This window comes from Spinacia oleracea, chromosome 3, assembly GCF_020520425.1.
Source record: "Spinacia oleracea cultivar Varoflay chromosome 3, BTI_SOV_V1, whole genome shotgun sequence".
Taxonomy (NCBI): domain Eukaryota; kingdom Viridiplantae; phylum Streptophyta; class Magnoliopsida; order Caryophyllales; family Amaranthaceae; genus Spinacia; species Spinacia oleracea.
The window spans coordinates 21,248,718-21,265,172 of NC_079489.1; the positions used below are offsets into that span (position 1 = coordinate 21,248,718).

Below are 16,455 nucleotides of genomic sequence, written 5' to 3' on the forward strand. Positions count from 1 at the left end.
ACAAAAAAGAAATTAAATGGTACTTTTTTAAACAAAAATGGTACTTTTTTTTACAGAATGATACTTTTTTTTACAGAATGGTACTTTCTTTTTTGTCTTTTAGCTATTTGTCTTTTAGTTGATATGTGTGTTTCCACACATATCTGATATGCGAAAAAACAACCTCCGTGGTGGAAGGCGTATGCAAATCTATCTAGTTGTTTACAAACAAGCAGGTCCCACAAAACTCCTCCCCCTTCATTATTTTGCGTAGTATCCTATTTCTACACGGAGTGCGTATACTTCATTAGTTCACATAAATATCGTGTCATCTTGTTTTTAAACTATTCACACTAGACCTTTGTTCATTTTTTGTAATTCTTACCTAAGAAAAATTGCATTCATGTGATATCTTGTTAGATTCGTACCTATATATATTTTCTAAATATAAAACTTTTATAATTTGTACTTATACTGTTATACATAATTCGAGATATTAAAAAGAGTTAAAGTATGCGTTGAGAAGCGTAAATTCAACCATGATGCAATATTTAAGGAACATAGGAAATATATAATTTCGTTTTTCAGCTTCAAAATACACACATGTACAAAAAGATTAACCCTAAACCCTATTAGAGACCTTAGCAGTTCTTAACCAGTGCCACCTACTGAGTTCGGGTGCACGAATTTAGAGGAGAATTGTGTTATTCTCTGGGGGCGTTCGTCACTTTAAAGGTAAATCATAAATAATTTCCTTGTGCGTATCTTTTACAGCCCACTTGTTTGTATATATTTCTCTATTATCAACTACTACTCTTGCATCATTACTATATCAAATTCAACTATACTTCCTTAATACCTATTTCGGTAAACATGTGATTTCTAAAATAATACGGAAGGAGTAGCCGCTGACAACAATAGTAAAAGCAGACAAATGACGTGTAAAACATTAAATTGGCCGGGAGTAAATATGGAAGTGGGTTGGGTCGACTAGAGACACGACCCGACACGTGCACAGAGTGATGAACCATCAACCCATTTATTTAGAAAAAACACGACAATGTACGATAAAATACGCTAAACACGATGATCCGGTCCGACATGAAGCCTAGAGTCGCATTTTAAACAAATTCGGCCCAACCCTGTCAGGCGCTTTACAAGCGAGCTCCGCATGAGCACGGCCCGATCAGGCCCAGTACTGCTGGCCAGTCCGAAGCCAGACCTGACCCTCATTATCTTTAGTCGTGGATTACCTGACCCCTTTCCCAATAAAGGAATAGGAGGTGGCAGATGTACACAAAATCATAAACACATGCAACACTGTGGTCTCAACACTTGGAAACTCATGTCGGTCAGAATTTAGAACCATTCGCTACACCACATCACCCGTACTTATAATTTAATAACTAGTTTATTTAATTTCCTACTCTTTTGTTTCAACTTTTAAGTCTTCAAATTGATAAGAATCTGCACCTTTCACAGAGTATAAATAATATATGCATAATTAAGTAGGTATTTCAAAACACTTTGATAATTAAAAACTTTTGATCCAAAAAACTAAACTTAATTTGATCAGTAGATGATGGAACGACAACGCTTCGGGATGAAGCTGATGTCGTTAGTGATTGTGGTGGCGGTGGTGGTGGCGGCGTGTAACAACTCCGTATCGTACGCTCATGAAGTGGAGGAGGAGATCAAAGAGAGCGGTGAGTCGTGGACGGGGTGGGCTAAAGAGAAGATCCAGGAGGGGCTTGGATTGAAACAACAAGGTAATTAACCTATTCCTTATACGAATTATTAGTTGTGTGTGCACGAGCGTTTCAATTGGTTTTGTCTAGGCCTAAATTTTGCTAATTATACCGCGTTCTCGGATATACGTAAAGCTAGGTAGGTCTTACCTTCTTTTTAAAAGATTACCCTAAACTATATTTTAAACTTTATTGATAGAAGAATGGCAAAAATAAAATTACAAGCTTTTAGGAAAGACGGTCTAACGGTTAGACCACTTTTATACACTGGAACAACTAATTAGTTAACCATTGAAATCAATTAGTTAAGTCTAAAATTCAATTAGTCTAGCAACGAAATCAATTAGTTATGCAATTGAACTAATTAGTTAAGCAATAAACCAATTAGTTAAACAATAAAACAATGAAACATTTATCATTTGCTAACTGGTACAAGCTAGCAGCGTGACTTCATCGAACTTGGGTTCGGATCCTCACAACAATTCGTGGATTATGGATAAACGAGGAAATCTTGCGCACCCAACCTAAGAACATACGCGCATATCTAAATTTCGAAACCCATGATACTGTCCGTGACATGAAATACTACCATGTATAATCCACTCATTCCCCATCCAAACGCCTTTAACTATGTTTTTAAATTATGAAAATGTTGATCGTAAAATTTCACAATTATATACTATTTCCATTCTCTTAAACTTAACATAAATTTGACTTTTGACACTGTTAATATATTTCCTCCGTACCTTAATATTCACACCGCTTTTTTTTCGGACCGTCTTTTAATACTTACACCGGTCCTATGAATGGAGAATTTTTACCTAACATTATAATATTTCTTACACTTACCTACAACCCCACTCCTTGCACACAAAAAAAAAAAAAAAAAAAAAAAATTAAAAACTTACACCCCTTTCACATTTTCCACTATCTACATGGAAAAAAAAATACCCCCTATCAACCACCACCTATTAAATTAGTAAGTCAATTCAAGTGTCTTAAACTCCGCATCGTTAAATCGGTATGAATATCAGAATCTATTTTGACTACCAATGACTTACTATTAATGTAATATTATAATTTACTTGCTAATGTGAGGAAAATGTTACATGTACACCTAGTGTATACGATTCTATTGTACAACACCATTAATTTGTTGACAAATCATCAAACCCACTAAAAAGTAAATATGTCATTTCACCCAATAGAAAAGCATGGTGTATAAATGTCTTGTATACTAGGTGTACATGTAGTAGGATCCCTAATGTGACTTGTACGTAAGGAAAATTGTAGCAGGTGATAGAAAATTGTAGCAGTTGATAAATTCAAGGAGATTTTTATTTTATTGCGAGGAAATTCAATATTGAAGTGAAGTTCTTCCTTAAATTTATCATTTAACAAAAAAAAATAGTCAAATGGGATCTTATTAATTATAATCATTTTATTATATAAATTTATTATAATATATATTTTTTTTGTAACTTTTACCATTAATAATTAAAGATATTAATAGTTAGAACTATAATCGGGACAAACGTTATAAAAAACGGTGACAAATTGTGGCATATAAAAAAGAATGGAGGAAGTACATAAAAAGCGTTATCACCCAATTAAGATCGTAATTGGGTTCATTATATATTTTAAGAATAATCTTTTTATAAATTTTTTACCTATTGGAATTATAGGTAGTTAAATATTGCACTGAAATTCTGCAAATAGTAAGTAAAAATTTTAATGAACACGGGTGGTAGTACTGAGAGCAATTCTAATGGTTGTATTTAAGGATTTGTCTGTAATTTCCAAAACTATCAAGTAAGTAGCTAAGCCATTAGAGCATTTTTGTTAAATTAGTTGACAAAGCAAATTAGCTCTAATTATTATTTAGAATTTAATTGCGTAAACGTAAGAATGAAATTATAAAATAATTAAAAAAAGGAGTTAAAAAAATCAAGTTAATTGTTAACCATTGGAGCATATTATAGCTAGCTAGAAGCATATTATAGCTAGAAGATGTTATTACTTGAAAAGTACTTGGCATACCAAGCGACAATGGTGTTAGCTAACCATTAAATATGCTCTTGTTACTACGTAAATAGTAGTGATAAAAGGATATGGAGTATGCTATAATTAAAACTATAAATAGTAGCGGTACATTGACTTTCACCGTCTAACAAAATTGACAAATTGATTTTTTACATTTAAAAAAAGAAATTGTATTTTATCAGTTCGTAACATGTTTAAGATTAACGGAAATGTTACGTGGGTCTCTTTTTAATATTAGATCACTAAATCTATATCAAATCCTCGAAATTGTGTTTGGATGGGGAATGAGTGGATTATACATGGGCGTTATTTTAAAATTGCTGAACATAATGCAGGCGAAGAACTCAGTTCTGGAGCTGGAGAAGCCAAAGAAAAGGTGACGGACAAGGCTTCAATGACGAAGGACGCAGCCATGGACAAGGCCAAGGAATACGGCAGAGAGGCTTCTAACAAGGCCTCGAATGTGAAAGATCGGGTTCAACAGCAAGCGGAAACAGCAGCCGATAAAGCTCAAGAGGCTAAGGAGACGGTGAAAGCCGATGCTCAAGAAGCAAAGGAGGCTGCGGCTCGCAAGGCTCAAGGAGCCAAGGAAATGGCTAAAGACGAGGCTCAACTACATTTGGAAACAACACGCAATAAAGCTCAAGAGTCTAAGGAGACGATGAAAGCAAATGTTGAGGAAACAAAAGAGGCAGCTGCTCGCGTGGCTCAACGAGCTAGGGAAATGGCTAAAGATGAGGCTAAACTAGAGTCGGAATCTACAGGGAATAAAGCTCAAGAGGCAAAGGAGAGGATGACAAACAAGGTTGAACAAACAAAGGAGGCAACGGCTCGAAAGGCTCAAGAAGCAAAGGAAATGGCTAAAGATGCGAAAGATGTTGCAGAGGAACATTCTAGTTGGGTAAAGGATAAAGCCAGTGAGGGGTATGATGCTCTTAAGAAGAAGGCTAGTGATGCTTTGCAAACTGCTAAAGAGATGGCTCAGGATATGACCTCGGCTCGCTATATTATTGATAACGATGACGATGATGATGATGATGAGCTCTAAATTACAACCTTTCTAGTTCTGATTGTCGTAAATGTTGTGTAGAAAGAAGCTAGCTAGTTTGTACGTGGTTGGTCTTTTGTCAATTTTGGGTAGGAGGATTGCCTCTTTGTTTTACTGCTTCAAGGTTTACATGAATGTGTTCAAGGTTAAGCCTAGATTTGTAGTAATGTTACCATGTTGCATGTGACGACGTTCTAGCTATTTTGTTAAAAAGTTTTACTTTGTATCTGACCAATAAAAGTTAGCAAGAAAACAAGAAGAAGTATTTTCAGATATCAGATATGTGCTTGTAAATGGCTATCATAGCAAGACAAAATAGGAAAAACGACAAAAAAGAAAATTGAATGGTATTTTTTTTACACAAAAATGCTACTTTTTTTACAGAATGGTACTTTTTTTTTACATGAATGGTACTTCTTTTTTGTCTTTTAGCTGATATGTGTGTTGCCACACATATGTGATATCCGAAAAAACAACCTCAGAAAACTAAGCCACCCCAGAGCGGTTGGCGGGGATACGAGGGTGATTCAGCGCCGCGTAGAGTATGTATCTATATTATTTAAGCAGAGTGTTGGTGAACGTGAGACTTTTAAACACCCAACATTCAATTCTTATATTAAATAATCAACATATATATAATTGGAAATATATTAAATAATCAACATATATATAATTGGAAAATAGAAATCTCACAGCTTGAAAACGCTTTGTAATTAAAAGGTGGAATATTTAAGTCAATAATGTTAGACTATTTCTAAATAAATTTTTAAAATCGTTAAAATAAAATGGGGAATGTTAAAAAATATAAAATCAATTATATTTTGTTCATATAGATTTGACCGTTTATCATTGCATAAAATTAATATTGAAATTTTTGTTCATAAAAATACTTATAGAAATAATACTGATTTTTTGCAGATATAATTAGTAGTTATATTATTACAATTTGATTCTATTAATATGATTTGTTATAAATAAAATTTTGAAGTTTATCTTTTGAAAAATATACATCGATACAAATCAAATAAGATTTTATATGATCATGATTTTTTCTTATAAACTTCGTTTATACTTTCTTAATGATTCTCAATAAAAATACATTATAAATTACGGAGTATGATTTTTCATCTTTACTTTCTTAGGAAGCGTATGGGTTACAAAGAGAAAAGAAAACGACACGAATAAAAGGAAAGAAGGTGAGAATAAAAAGAAAAACGTTTTTTCATAATAAATTTTTTTTGGGATAACATTTTGATATCATCAAATCCTTAACTTACTCCCTCTTTCTTTCTCAACACTGAAAACCTCTCATCTCTTAGCTCCGATGACCTTTTTTTCTCTCTCAGCTTTGGATACTTCCTCTTACTCTATTAGCATCGTCATCTCACACCTCTCTTGCCAATTTTATTTTTAGAAATCAAGTTCAAATATGAAAGCTCGGAGTTTTCGAGGTTGAAACTAACAATTTACAACCAAAATCCGCAATTTTGAATGAGTTTTAGGGACGGTTGTGAGTAGGTGATTTTGTGGTGGATGTGGGTTTATAAGGTGATTTTAAGGGGGTAGTTCCTTGGGTCATGGGTGGGGAAACTTTTGTAAGTGGTAGGGAGGTGAGAGATATTGAGGATGGTTGGGTTGGTTGATAGATTTTCGTCGGTGGTAGGAACTAGGAAGAATTTCCAGGTGGTTGGGTAGAGTTTCTTGGTGGTTAGGTGCATGCGACAGGTGGTTTGAGATGAAAGGTTATGTTGGATTTAATGCAAATCTAATTAACAAAGAAGAAAACATCTCAAATTAAATGAAAACATACATTCTATGCGTGTACTCCCGTTAGCCTCACGAACAAGAACTCCATGTGTAGTTCCTTTACAATAGTCCATCGGCACGTTCAGATCCGCCTTGATTCCGTTAGCTTAAAACTTTCTCAAGGTATTTTGGGTATGGTGGAAATTATTCAAACTTTAGGGTTTTTCTCTCACCGGAGGCAAAACTCTAATTAGGGTTTCTTGTTTGAATTAGGTTATAGTATGGAAACAATCTTAGGGTTAAACTATTAACCCTTGGAGCATACACAAGCCAACCGACCAAGGGCTTGGCCGGCCAGCATGCATATCGCGGCCCAACACTTCGCGTGAGCGCTGTGGGCAATGGGATTCACAGTCGTTGGGCCTCGCCCGGCCAACGTTGTGTTGCTGCTCCTTTCGCATGCTCATGCGCGCTACAACAAGACCATAGGACGTGTGCTGTTGTGCGCTTACGTGCATGCTGCGATGCCCATGGGCCTTGCATTTGCGCGCCTGGCTATTGGGTTGGTAGCTCCTTCATAAGTATTCTTATGGCCTTGCAGGCAATATTAATCGTACAGTACTTGACGATCCAATGTCGTACGACACGATTTATCATATGACCCGGCCCACCATATATGCGATACGATATACGATTACGATCCAACGTTTTATTATATAATATTTTTTTTCGAACTAAATTTCCGATTAGCCATTAAATGAAATTTCAATTCATTTAATCCATCTATCCGTTATATGCATTGGTGTGACCTTGTAGGTTTAGTCAAGAGTAAATTGTGAGCCTAATAAGGATTAGAACTCACTAATTGGAATCAATGTTCCAGCTAGCTGTTTCGATCACTTTGATCTTACTGAATAAATATTCCCTAATTAATCTCAACCTTAGTGTTGGACCAATGCACCTTGGGTGAAAGACACATTTCCTTCAGGTTATAAAGTTGGGTGGTTTTGGTGGCCGACATGGTTAAGCCGAGCGGTGGTAGACGGTTAAGGTGTTGGTCACTAATGGTCAAGGTGTCCACAAAGTAGAGGGAAAAGGGGAAACGTGAAGTCTTCTTAGGGTAAGAGAGGGGAAAGGGAGTAGTTCTAGACTAACTTATTAATCAATCAAAATATTATGGAAATTCATATTTTTAATAATCAATTGACTAGTAAATATATGATGACACGTAGTATCAAGAAAATATTAATTTCGTAAAAATCGACTAACACACCAATATAATCATACACTACCAATAAGTGCATTTCAAGTTGCGATGATAAAACAAAATTGAAATTAAAAAACATCAAGATACATCTAAATGATATGTTTCCTTAAGCATCTACCAACGTTTTAATAATCCAACATCGTTCAAAATGTTATCTATCATCTACCAACCATTTTCACTAGATTTCTAATTTTGTAGAAATCTCGTGCATTAGCACAAGAACATACTAGTTTATAAAATACAAAAAATTAGTGACTAAGAAAGAGAAGGGATTAAAAGCTACTCCCTCCGTATTTATTTAAGGGATACACTTGGCTGGACACGGATATTAAGAACAAATAATTGAATGAAATAAAGTAATAAAACATTATTAATCACTTTAATTGACTATGCAAAGCCAAATTACACAAAAAGAAAATGATTTAGAATTCCTCATAACTACTTATTATCAAAGGATTTGACTCGATAAATTTCAACAAACTTCTATAAAACTCCCTACATTATTATTTCTACAACAGAAAAAAGTAACAGTCTAACAGAGAAGCTGAATCTGTAAAGAGTGATGAATCTCCAACACTTTATATCTATCTTTTCTAGATATAGTGGTAAAACAAAATTCTTTAGTAAGGTCACATCTTTAATCCCTCTGGCTTTCTGTGTGCAGGATGTAAATGTAATTCCCCTTTGAATAATACTTCCTCCGTCTTTTAATACTCGCAACGTTTGGACTTTTGCCACTATTCATATAATCTACTTTGACTATTCGTAGTGTTTTTTATATAAGATAAAACATAGTCATGTGGGATCTTGTTAGATTCGTCTCAATGTGTATTTTCAAAATATCAACTTTTTATAATTTTTACATAAAGAGAATTTAAGATATAAATGATCAAAGTTATGCATTGGCATGCGTGAAACTAACAAACGTTGCGAGTATTAAAAGACGGAGGAAGTATTAAAATAAGAACAAAGGTTTAATCCCTTAGAAAAACTGTAAGATAATTTATTCGCTTCTTTCCTTCAAGTTTACATTTGGGGCTTAAATAGGTTGGGGAGTTTATTCGGACCTTGAGCCTCTTTTATTGAAGATAGCATATTTATCCTAGATGATAGAATATCGAGGAAAAAAACATAGACTCAAGAGCTTGGTTATATTTCTCATGTTTTCAATGCATAAAATATCATCGGACATCCCGGACAACGACCGGGCTTCACAACTAGTTATGATATGATTAGTGACTAATTGGCCAAAATATGAGCTAAGGTGGTAATTGACGACAATAATTAAACACCTACGTAGTAATTGACAACTTTTAACAAGTTAGATAGTAATTTCGAAAGTCACTAAATACCTAGGTAGTAATTTGCAAATTTTCCTTTATAGGAATAAAAAGAGTATTAAAGGTCAGTTTTATTAAAAAAACGGAGCGAGTATTAAGGAATTGAGGGAGTAATTTTTAGGTCGTAGTTTGCAATATTTGTTTGAAAAGGTTGTAGTTTGCGAAATAATCCCTCCGTATTTATTTAAGGGATACACTTGCTTTTTCGGCCGTATTTATTCAAGATATACACTTGCCATATTTGGTAACTTATCAACCCCACCATCTAATCTATACTACTCCCTCCGTCCCGGAATACTTGACATGTTTCCCTTATCGGGCCGTCCCTTAATACTTGACCTGTTTCTAAAAATGGAAATATTCTAACAATATTATATTATTTCTCACTCCACTCCTATTAACCCACCTACCCCCTACTTCATACAAAAAATAATTAAAAATTCAACCCCTACTCTCCCCCAACCCCACATCTTAACCCACCTCCCACTAATTACATTAAAATAATACCCCACTATCAACTACTACCTATTAAATTAAATAAGTCAATTCAAGTCCCTTAAACTCTGTGCCGGTCAAAACGGGTCGAGTATTCCGGGACGGAGGGAGTATTATTAAATCTTCAAAGCAAGAAATGTCATGTTGCCACGTGTCACCGTAATTTGGCAAGTGAAATAATGGTGTCATGTCATTCGCGCGCATACATGCATTACTCAAATTTATTAATCACAAAAAATGTTAGTATCAATGTTCGAACCCATGACCTCTAATTCATAATGTAAAGTTCTAACCATCTCTACAATGATATAACGTGTGACTCTAAAGTAATGAAAAAAGACAAAAGTCATTCTTATAAGTATTAAAACTTTAATGCCCAATATATATTTGAATAATAACCTATTATAAAAAATTTACTTAATCTTTCTTAATTAATCAGATCATATGTAAAAAAAGGTTAATTGTTTTACTATTTTTTTAGTTAATCAGTTGTGTGTTTTTCTAAAAATATACTATATTTTTTGTTATTCAATTTATAATAATTGATACTTTAAGAAATTTCTTATGTTTATAAGTGAATTAGAAAAAAAAAACAAAGTTTGATACGGAGTACCAATCAAGTAAGACTTGCAAAAATAAAGTATATTTGATCTTAGGAACTATTCTGGAAACCTTCATATATTTGGAGGATATTCTGTAATATTGGCAACAAATTAAATAGAAACATGCATAAAGGTTTGCAAAGAAAACAATCATCAACCGGACAAAAACCAAATAACAAAAACAATAAAATTCGGGGCATCGCCAGGGCCACTAACTAGTTAAATTATACATCTAATTTACCCTATGACTCACTATCCTATTAAACAAATAATTTCAGAAACCCACCCAACCTCCCACCCTCAAAAATTACATGGTCCCCACTCATTTACTTATTAAAATATCTACCCAACCCCACTTGCTTTATTACTCCGTATTTTATTTCATTCAATTCTTCTTCTTAATATCCGTGCCCGACCAAGTGTATCTCTTAAATAAATACGGAGGGAGTAAGTACTTTAAAAAGCTGAATTTGTTTGAAAAAAGTTGAATAAAATATTAGCTCACAAAGAAAAGGAAGATATTCTTATTCTCTAACTATTTTGCAATTTTGCTTAAAAGAAATTCTTAATTAAATTTTTTTTTTTTGTGAAACAATACATTCTTATGCAGTTATGCTGCAATCCGTATTTATTTTGAAAAGTTTATCTGATATAAAGTTTATACTGCGTCCCTATTTTTGTTAGGGGTTACAAGTTGACCAGCATAAATATTAAGAAAGTTTCCCCTCAAAAAAAAACTATTAAGAAAGTTTAGTTGATGTTATATAATAATAGAATAAGTGGAGTAATTGATAATAAAGAAATTGAAAAAAAAAGCGGGTATAAAAGGTACTTAAAAGCAATTTTTTTTTTGGCATTACTCCCCGATTCACCCTTAGGGCTAATCCAGATTCGAGGTGAGCTTGGTGGATAAGTTTCAGTCCCCTCCCAATTGTTGTTTGCGGAGGATCGAACACACGATCTGCCCTACCAAGTTTAACTCCAATCACCACTGAACCAACTGGCAATTGGTCGCAATATTTATGATTTTAGTTGAAGTAGAAAATAATAAAGAATTGGTGTAAAAGTTACCGAAAACGAACATGTAATATACGGCCGCGCAAGTAGCAAATGTAACTCCTAAAAAATACAGAGGGAATAAACAGATATTGCCTCCGTATTTATTTAAGGTATACACTTGCCTTTTCCGGCCGTATTTATTTAAGAGATACACTTGCCATTTTTAGTAACTTATCAACCCCACCATCTAATTAAATATCTATTAGAGCTGAGGGCTTTTTCGTAACGTAACTTTTCGTGTCCCTAATGTAATTTACAGAAATACCCTCGGCTCTTTCTTCTTTACATTTTACGGTTATTCCTCTCCCTCTCCAAAAATAAAGAAAAATAAAGAAACGGCAAATGCTTCCGAATCTCTCTCCTTCATTGAAACCTTCTGCTCTTCAATGGCTATCGCCGCCTCGGATCTCTCCGCCGTCATGTCCGTCCGGCACGTCGAACGCCGTGTGCCTACTGCTGGTGAGATCACTTTTCTTGGTTTTGTTTTTGTTAGTGAATTGGTTTGTTTTGGTGAAATAAATTATGAAATTGGAGATTAAATATATTTCGAAATTAGGGTTTTAATATTTAGGGGAAATCTAAATTAGGGATTTAGAAAAGGGCTGAATGATCAATTACAGGATGAAGAGATTTTGGGTTGGTTTTGTGTTCGGCGGCATAATTCACGGCGACTCAGCTAGGGTTTCTGAGTCGGGTTTTGCCCCGTCGCTTGGATTACGGGTGCATTTGGGTTTCCTGATTTCATTTGTAAACTTCACCTACCTCCATTACCATTCCATTCTTAATTTAATTTTTAATTTGATTTGAATTTTCTGATTGATTAATTCAAATAAAAGGGTGATTCAGATTAATTCAACCCTGTTTTTTCGTCGACCTGATGGTTTCTCATCATTCCATAATCTTTTTCTCTCCTTCTCGAATTTCTGTGATTTTTATTAACTTTTTTTTTGTTGTACAGATGATCCTGGTTCTTTCACAGCTTTCGCCAAAGTGGAAAAAAGCTTCCAGACTGGGTATTTTCTCTTCTTCTATTTCTTTTCTGAAGCTTTTGATTTTTTGAAGGTTCAATTTTAGTTGGAGTTTTTATTTATTTTTTATTTTTTTTATAAATGGGGAAAAGAGAAGAATCAAAGCCAGGTACACAGGAGAAAGGTGCATTAAGTTGAGTATTTTACAGTCTATCTTGATTGGAGAAAGTTTTGGGTATCATTTGAAAATAAGATTATTTTAAATATTCTTGAACACAATTTTCCACATTTGTTTTTCCATTGGTGTATAATTTTGGATGGATATCATTTGATGGATATTAGTAAATTCTTGATTTGCTTTGAATTTGTTAGATTTTATTAACACTAAAATGAGCTATTGACCATCCTTTCATTGCGGGTTTGTTAGATTTTAATAACAATTGAGCTATTGACTGTCCATGTGAAGTGTTTAGATTTCTGGGTAATTAGTGTTGAAATTTGGTGCATGATGGTTTCTTAGTGCATACTTCCTTGGAGGATATGAATGGTTCGAATAAGGCAGTAGCTGCTGCTGCTAAATCTTGGGCCTTGGGTATACCGGTAAGTCCGTTTTTTACCTATGTGATTTTGTTAGAATATTTGTGATGAATTTTGAACCTATTTGATCTGATATAGCATTGTAGGTGTTAGGTGTTAGGTGTTGGTGTTAGGTGGCCATATTTGTTCTAACTCATTTAGATTTTTTCCTTGAAATTTTGAATTTCTCATGGATTGAAAGTTTTATCGTTTCTGCAAATTCTTAAAGTTAATCTTTTCTAAAATCTATTTTTTTGTAAAATTAATCAGATGTATTTAGTAAAAGTTGAATTTTTATCTCAAATTTAAATGTTTCGGTGATTGCATTTAATCATTGTCTCTAATTTTTCTTTCAAATTATTCATTTTTCTATATTTTTCCATTTTTGTTTACTTGGCAGAAGAGGAAATACTTAGATAAGCTTTTGTTCTACCTCATTCATTTTCTATAAAATTACTCCGTATTTGTGAAATTGAATTTCAAATTTGCATACTTGGTTCAGAATTGTTAATTAGGTTTTACAATTTCACTATTCAATTCCTTAATCAGTTATTAGAGTCCGATTATTGAAAGTTTGAAATATGTTTAATAAACTTTGTTTGATGAAATTGAATTACTGATCCCCTATTGTAACAAAATCACATAGCAAAGATATACATCCTCTATTTGTTGGAAGGTAAAAGCGTTTTTACAAGTCACACATTGTGTTGCTCCGGTTTTCATAAAGTACTTAGCTGCCTGACTAACTATTTTTAGAATCTTTGGTAATTGTGTAACCTGCATGGAGTGTGATTTTGTAGTATCTGCGATTCTATGGAGACAATGATTTTCCTTCTCTTTTCTGAAGTGGTTTGTTGTCACATAACTTTTTTGTCTTATTATTTCAGCGTAGGATTAATTGTTCTTGGTGCATTCATTGCTGGTGCTCGAGATCTGTCTTTTGATGCTTACGGTTATGGAATTGTATTTCTGGCCAATATTACTACGGCTATATACCTTGCAACTATTGCTCGAATTGGTGATACATCATTGTTCTCATTCATTTGCCTTATATTCTGTATGATTTCTTATATTAATGCTTATATAAAAAAAATTCTCTCAGGAAAATTCAGTGGCCTTAATAGTTTTGAACTTATGTGGTGTAATGGTTAGATTGCAGATCTGTTACAAAAAAATGCACTTAAGACTCACTACCTTACTACACAATGTATCAGTTCTTTACTTATGGTACCTTTTTCTCTATATTTTTTTATATTAGGTATTTTCTTTGCGGACCAATATTGCTGTTTTGGACTTATGTGAGAGGTGACATGGATCTCACCTTCAACTTTCTGTACTTGCTATCACCTGGTTTTCTGGTACTTGATTTTTCTGATGCTCATAATTTTGACATGCTTCACTGGCGGTCTAGGGGGGGCCTACCTGGGCCTCAGCCCACCCCATTCCGAGTAGTAATTGTTTCTCTTAAACATAGAACACAAAGACCATGTAGCTGAGTTGGTTTTGTTCTAAGCAATAAGTTGTACATCTTTCCGAGCACCATTGAGTCTTCTAAAGCCCATGCTTGGGATTGGCTGCAAACATAGACAACTCTTCCTACTCGAAAATTCTGTGAAATGTCAAGTTATCTGCTCTTTTTAGTTGAGCTAAAATTCTCTGAAATGTCAAGCTATCATTTTGTTAACTTTGTAGGTTTTTTTTTCCGTTGTTAGCTTTTGAATAACGTTTCATCTATAATTGCAGTCTGTAGCTCACATGCCCTGGCATCAAATGACATACAAGTTTTTGAACACCATTATTGACGATCTCTTTGCCTTTGTAATCAAGATGCCCAAACTTCACCGGCTTTCAGTTTTCCGTGATGGTAATACTAATTTAACACTCCTGAACATCTTCGTTTTGCTTGATTATTTAAGTTGCACCCCCTTGAAACAAACTTTGGGAGTTCTTGAATTCTTGATCATTTATTCTTGGAGGGAAAAATTGGAAAACAACACACTTTCTGATTTTCAAAGCCAGAGAATGTTCTAAAACCAGTTTGCAAGCTCAAAATGTTTACATGGCTATTGTTTCAAGATAGAATTAAAACTTCCACTTCCCCTTTAACTTTCTACAAGATTTGTTCAAACTATTATAGTTTTGTTTGTTTTTCTAAACCTTAGCAATCAAATTGAGTCAGATGGAGTAGTATTACAGCATTGGAGATGATGATTGTGATTATATTGTGTTTATGGTTGATTTTAACTTGCTTCGATTTCTACAGATTTCATATTTTTTGTATATGTTTATCAAAGATGGAAATACCCAGTTGACAAAAAGCGGGTGAATGAGTTCGGTTTTGGTAGTGAGGACGACAGTCAGTCTTCCGAGGCCATTTAAGGGACAAAGAAGGGATTTTAACTTCCATATTTTGAATTACTCAATATTACAAATTTGCCTCTCATCAGAACAGGCTAGCTGATTTCTTTGAACGCCAATGTAACCACATTTATATAATTCGTTTTGTTGGGTTCAGTTTTATGACAGATGTGCTGAAATTAAGGCTTTAACTCTTTAAGCCTCATAGTTCATATTTTAATCATCCTTTATCTTTTGGTGATTGCAGAGTGTTCATCTTAAAGCCGCGTAATTATTGCTGCGTGTGTGACTCTTCTGTGTTACAACTTTAATTTTGTCGTGTGTATTGATTTATTTTCCGATGGATTAGGTTGATTTCAGATCTGTAAGCTGTTGTAATTAGGGTTTTCCATTGTTGGATATGCATATCGAGGATTTTGAAGCAGAAGAGGTGCTGGCAGGTGCAATGTTTCCGTTGGTGTTCAAATGGTTCGTTCACAATTGTTGGACATTGCACACCTGTTAAACATTTTCCATTTTTGAATTCGATTTGTTGAAACAATTGCGAACATTTTCCACTTTTAGTGATGTAGTTTTGATTTTTCGCTGTGATATATTAGTTGTAAAAACTCAATCTTAAGTTTTTTTAATAATTTTGCACGCATCGTGGCGGGTTGAAGGACGTCCAACTTTAAGCTTTTATATAATCACGCACGCATAGCGTGCATATAAGACTAGTAATACATATAATTTACCCTATGACCCACCATCCTATTAAACAAATAATTTCAGAAACCCACCCCACCTCCTGTCTCCAAAATGACATGGTCCCCACTTGTTTACTTATTAAAATACCTACCCAACCCCACTTATTTTATTATTTTATTTCATTTAATTTTTCTTCTTAATACCCGTGTCTGGCCAAGTGTATCCCTTAAATAAATAGGGATGGAGTATATTCGTAATCTCCCTCTGTTCCTAATTTTTCTGGTCCTACTACGAGGAGTTCTGTTCCTTATTTTTCTGGTCCTACTACGAGGAGTTCCCACCACTTCGACAAGTGGACTAATCTCACGCGGAAGTTTACATGAGTACATCGATGGGCAGCATCTCCATACCCAATGCTCGAACTCGAGACCTTAGTTAAGGAGCAAGAGGCCCTTAACCACCCATGACAACCCCAGTTCCTTACTGTTTGCTATTGCATTTTTTGGGTCAAACTTTAATAAATTCGCATTAAGCGATAA

At 34.2% G+C, this 16,455-nt stretch overlaps 2 protein-coding genes across 12 annotated transcripts; both read left to right on the forward strand.

Annotated features, from left to right (window-relative positions):
- Nucleotides 1–1,398: 1,398 nt before the first annotated feature.
- LOC110792408 (late embryogenesis abundant protein D-29) lies at nt 1,399–5,042 on the forward strand. The gene is made up of 2 exons (XM_021997211.2): nt 1,399–1,748; nt 4,106–5,042. The coding sequence occupies exons 1-2, from the start codon at nt 1,559–1,561 to the stop codon at nt 4,816–4,818; spliced, it is 903 nt and encodes a 300-aa protein (XP_021852903.2). The 5' UTR covers nt 1,399–1,558; the 3' UTR covers nt 4,819–5,042.
- Nucleotides 5,043–11,627: 6,585 nt separating this feature from the next.
- Nucleotides 11,628–15,890, forward strand: LOC110792406 (uncharacterized). Of its 11 annotated transcripts, XR_008930145.1 has the most exons (6): nt 11,628–11,786; nt 12,286–12,340; nt 12,816–12,895; nt 14,615–14,735; nt 15,135–15,349; nt 15,477–15,890. XR_008930145.1 is itself a non-coding variant. In XM_021997204.2 (5 exons), exons 1-5 carry the CDS (start codon nt 11,670–11,672, stop codon nt 15,248–15,250), a joined length of 489 nt encoding a protein of 162 aa, XP_021852896.2. In that variant the 5' UTR covers nt 11,628–11,669; the 3' UTR covers nt 15,251–15,890. The 11 variants fall into 11 exon arrangements, 8 of the variants coding, with proteins under 8 accessions (XP_021852896.2, XP_021852897.2, XP_021852900.2 ...); XM_021997204.2 differs by having other exon boundaries at nt 15,135–15,890; XM_021997205.2 differs by lacking the exon at nt 15,135–15,349.
- Nucleotides 15,891–16,455: the final 565 nt, after the last annotated feature.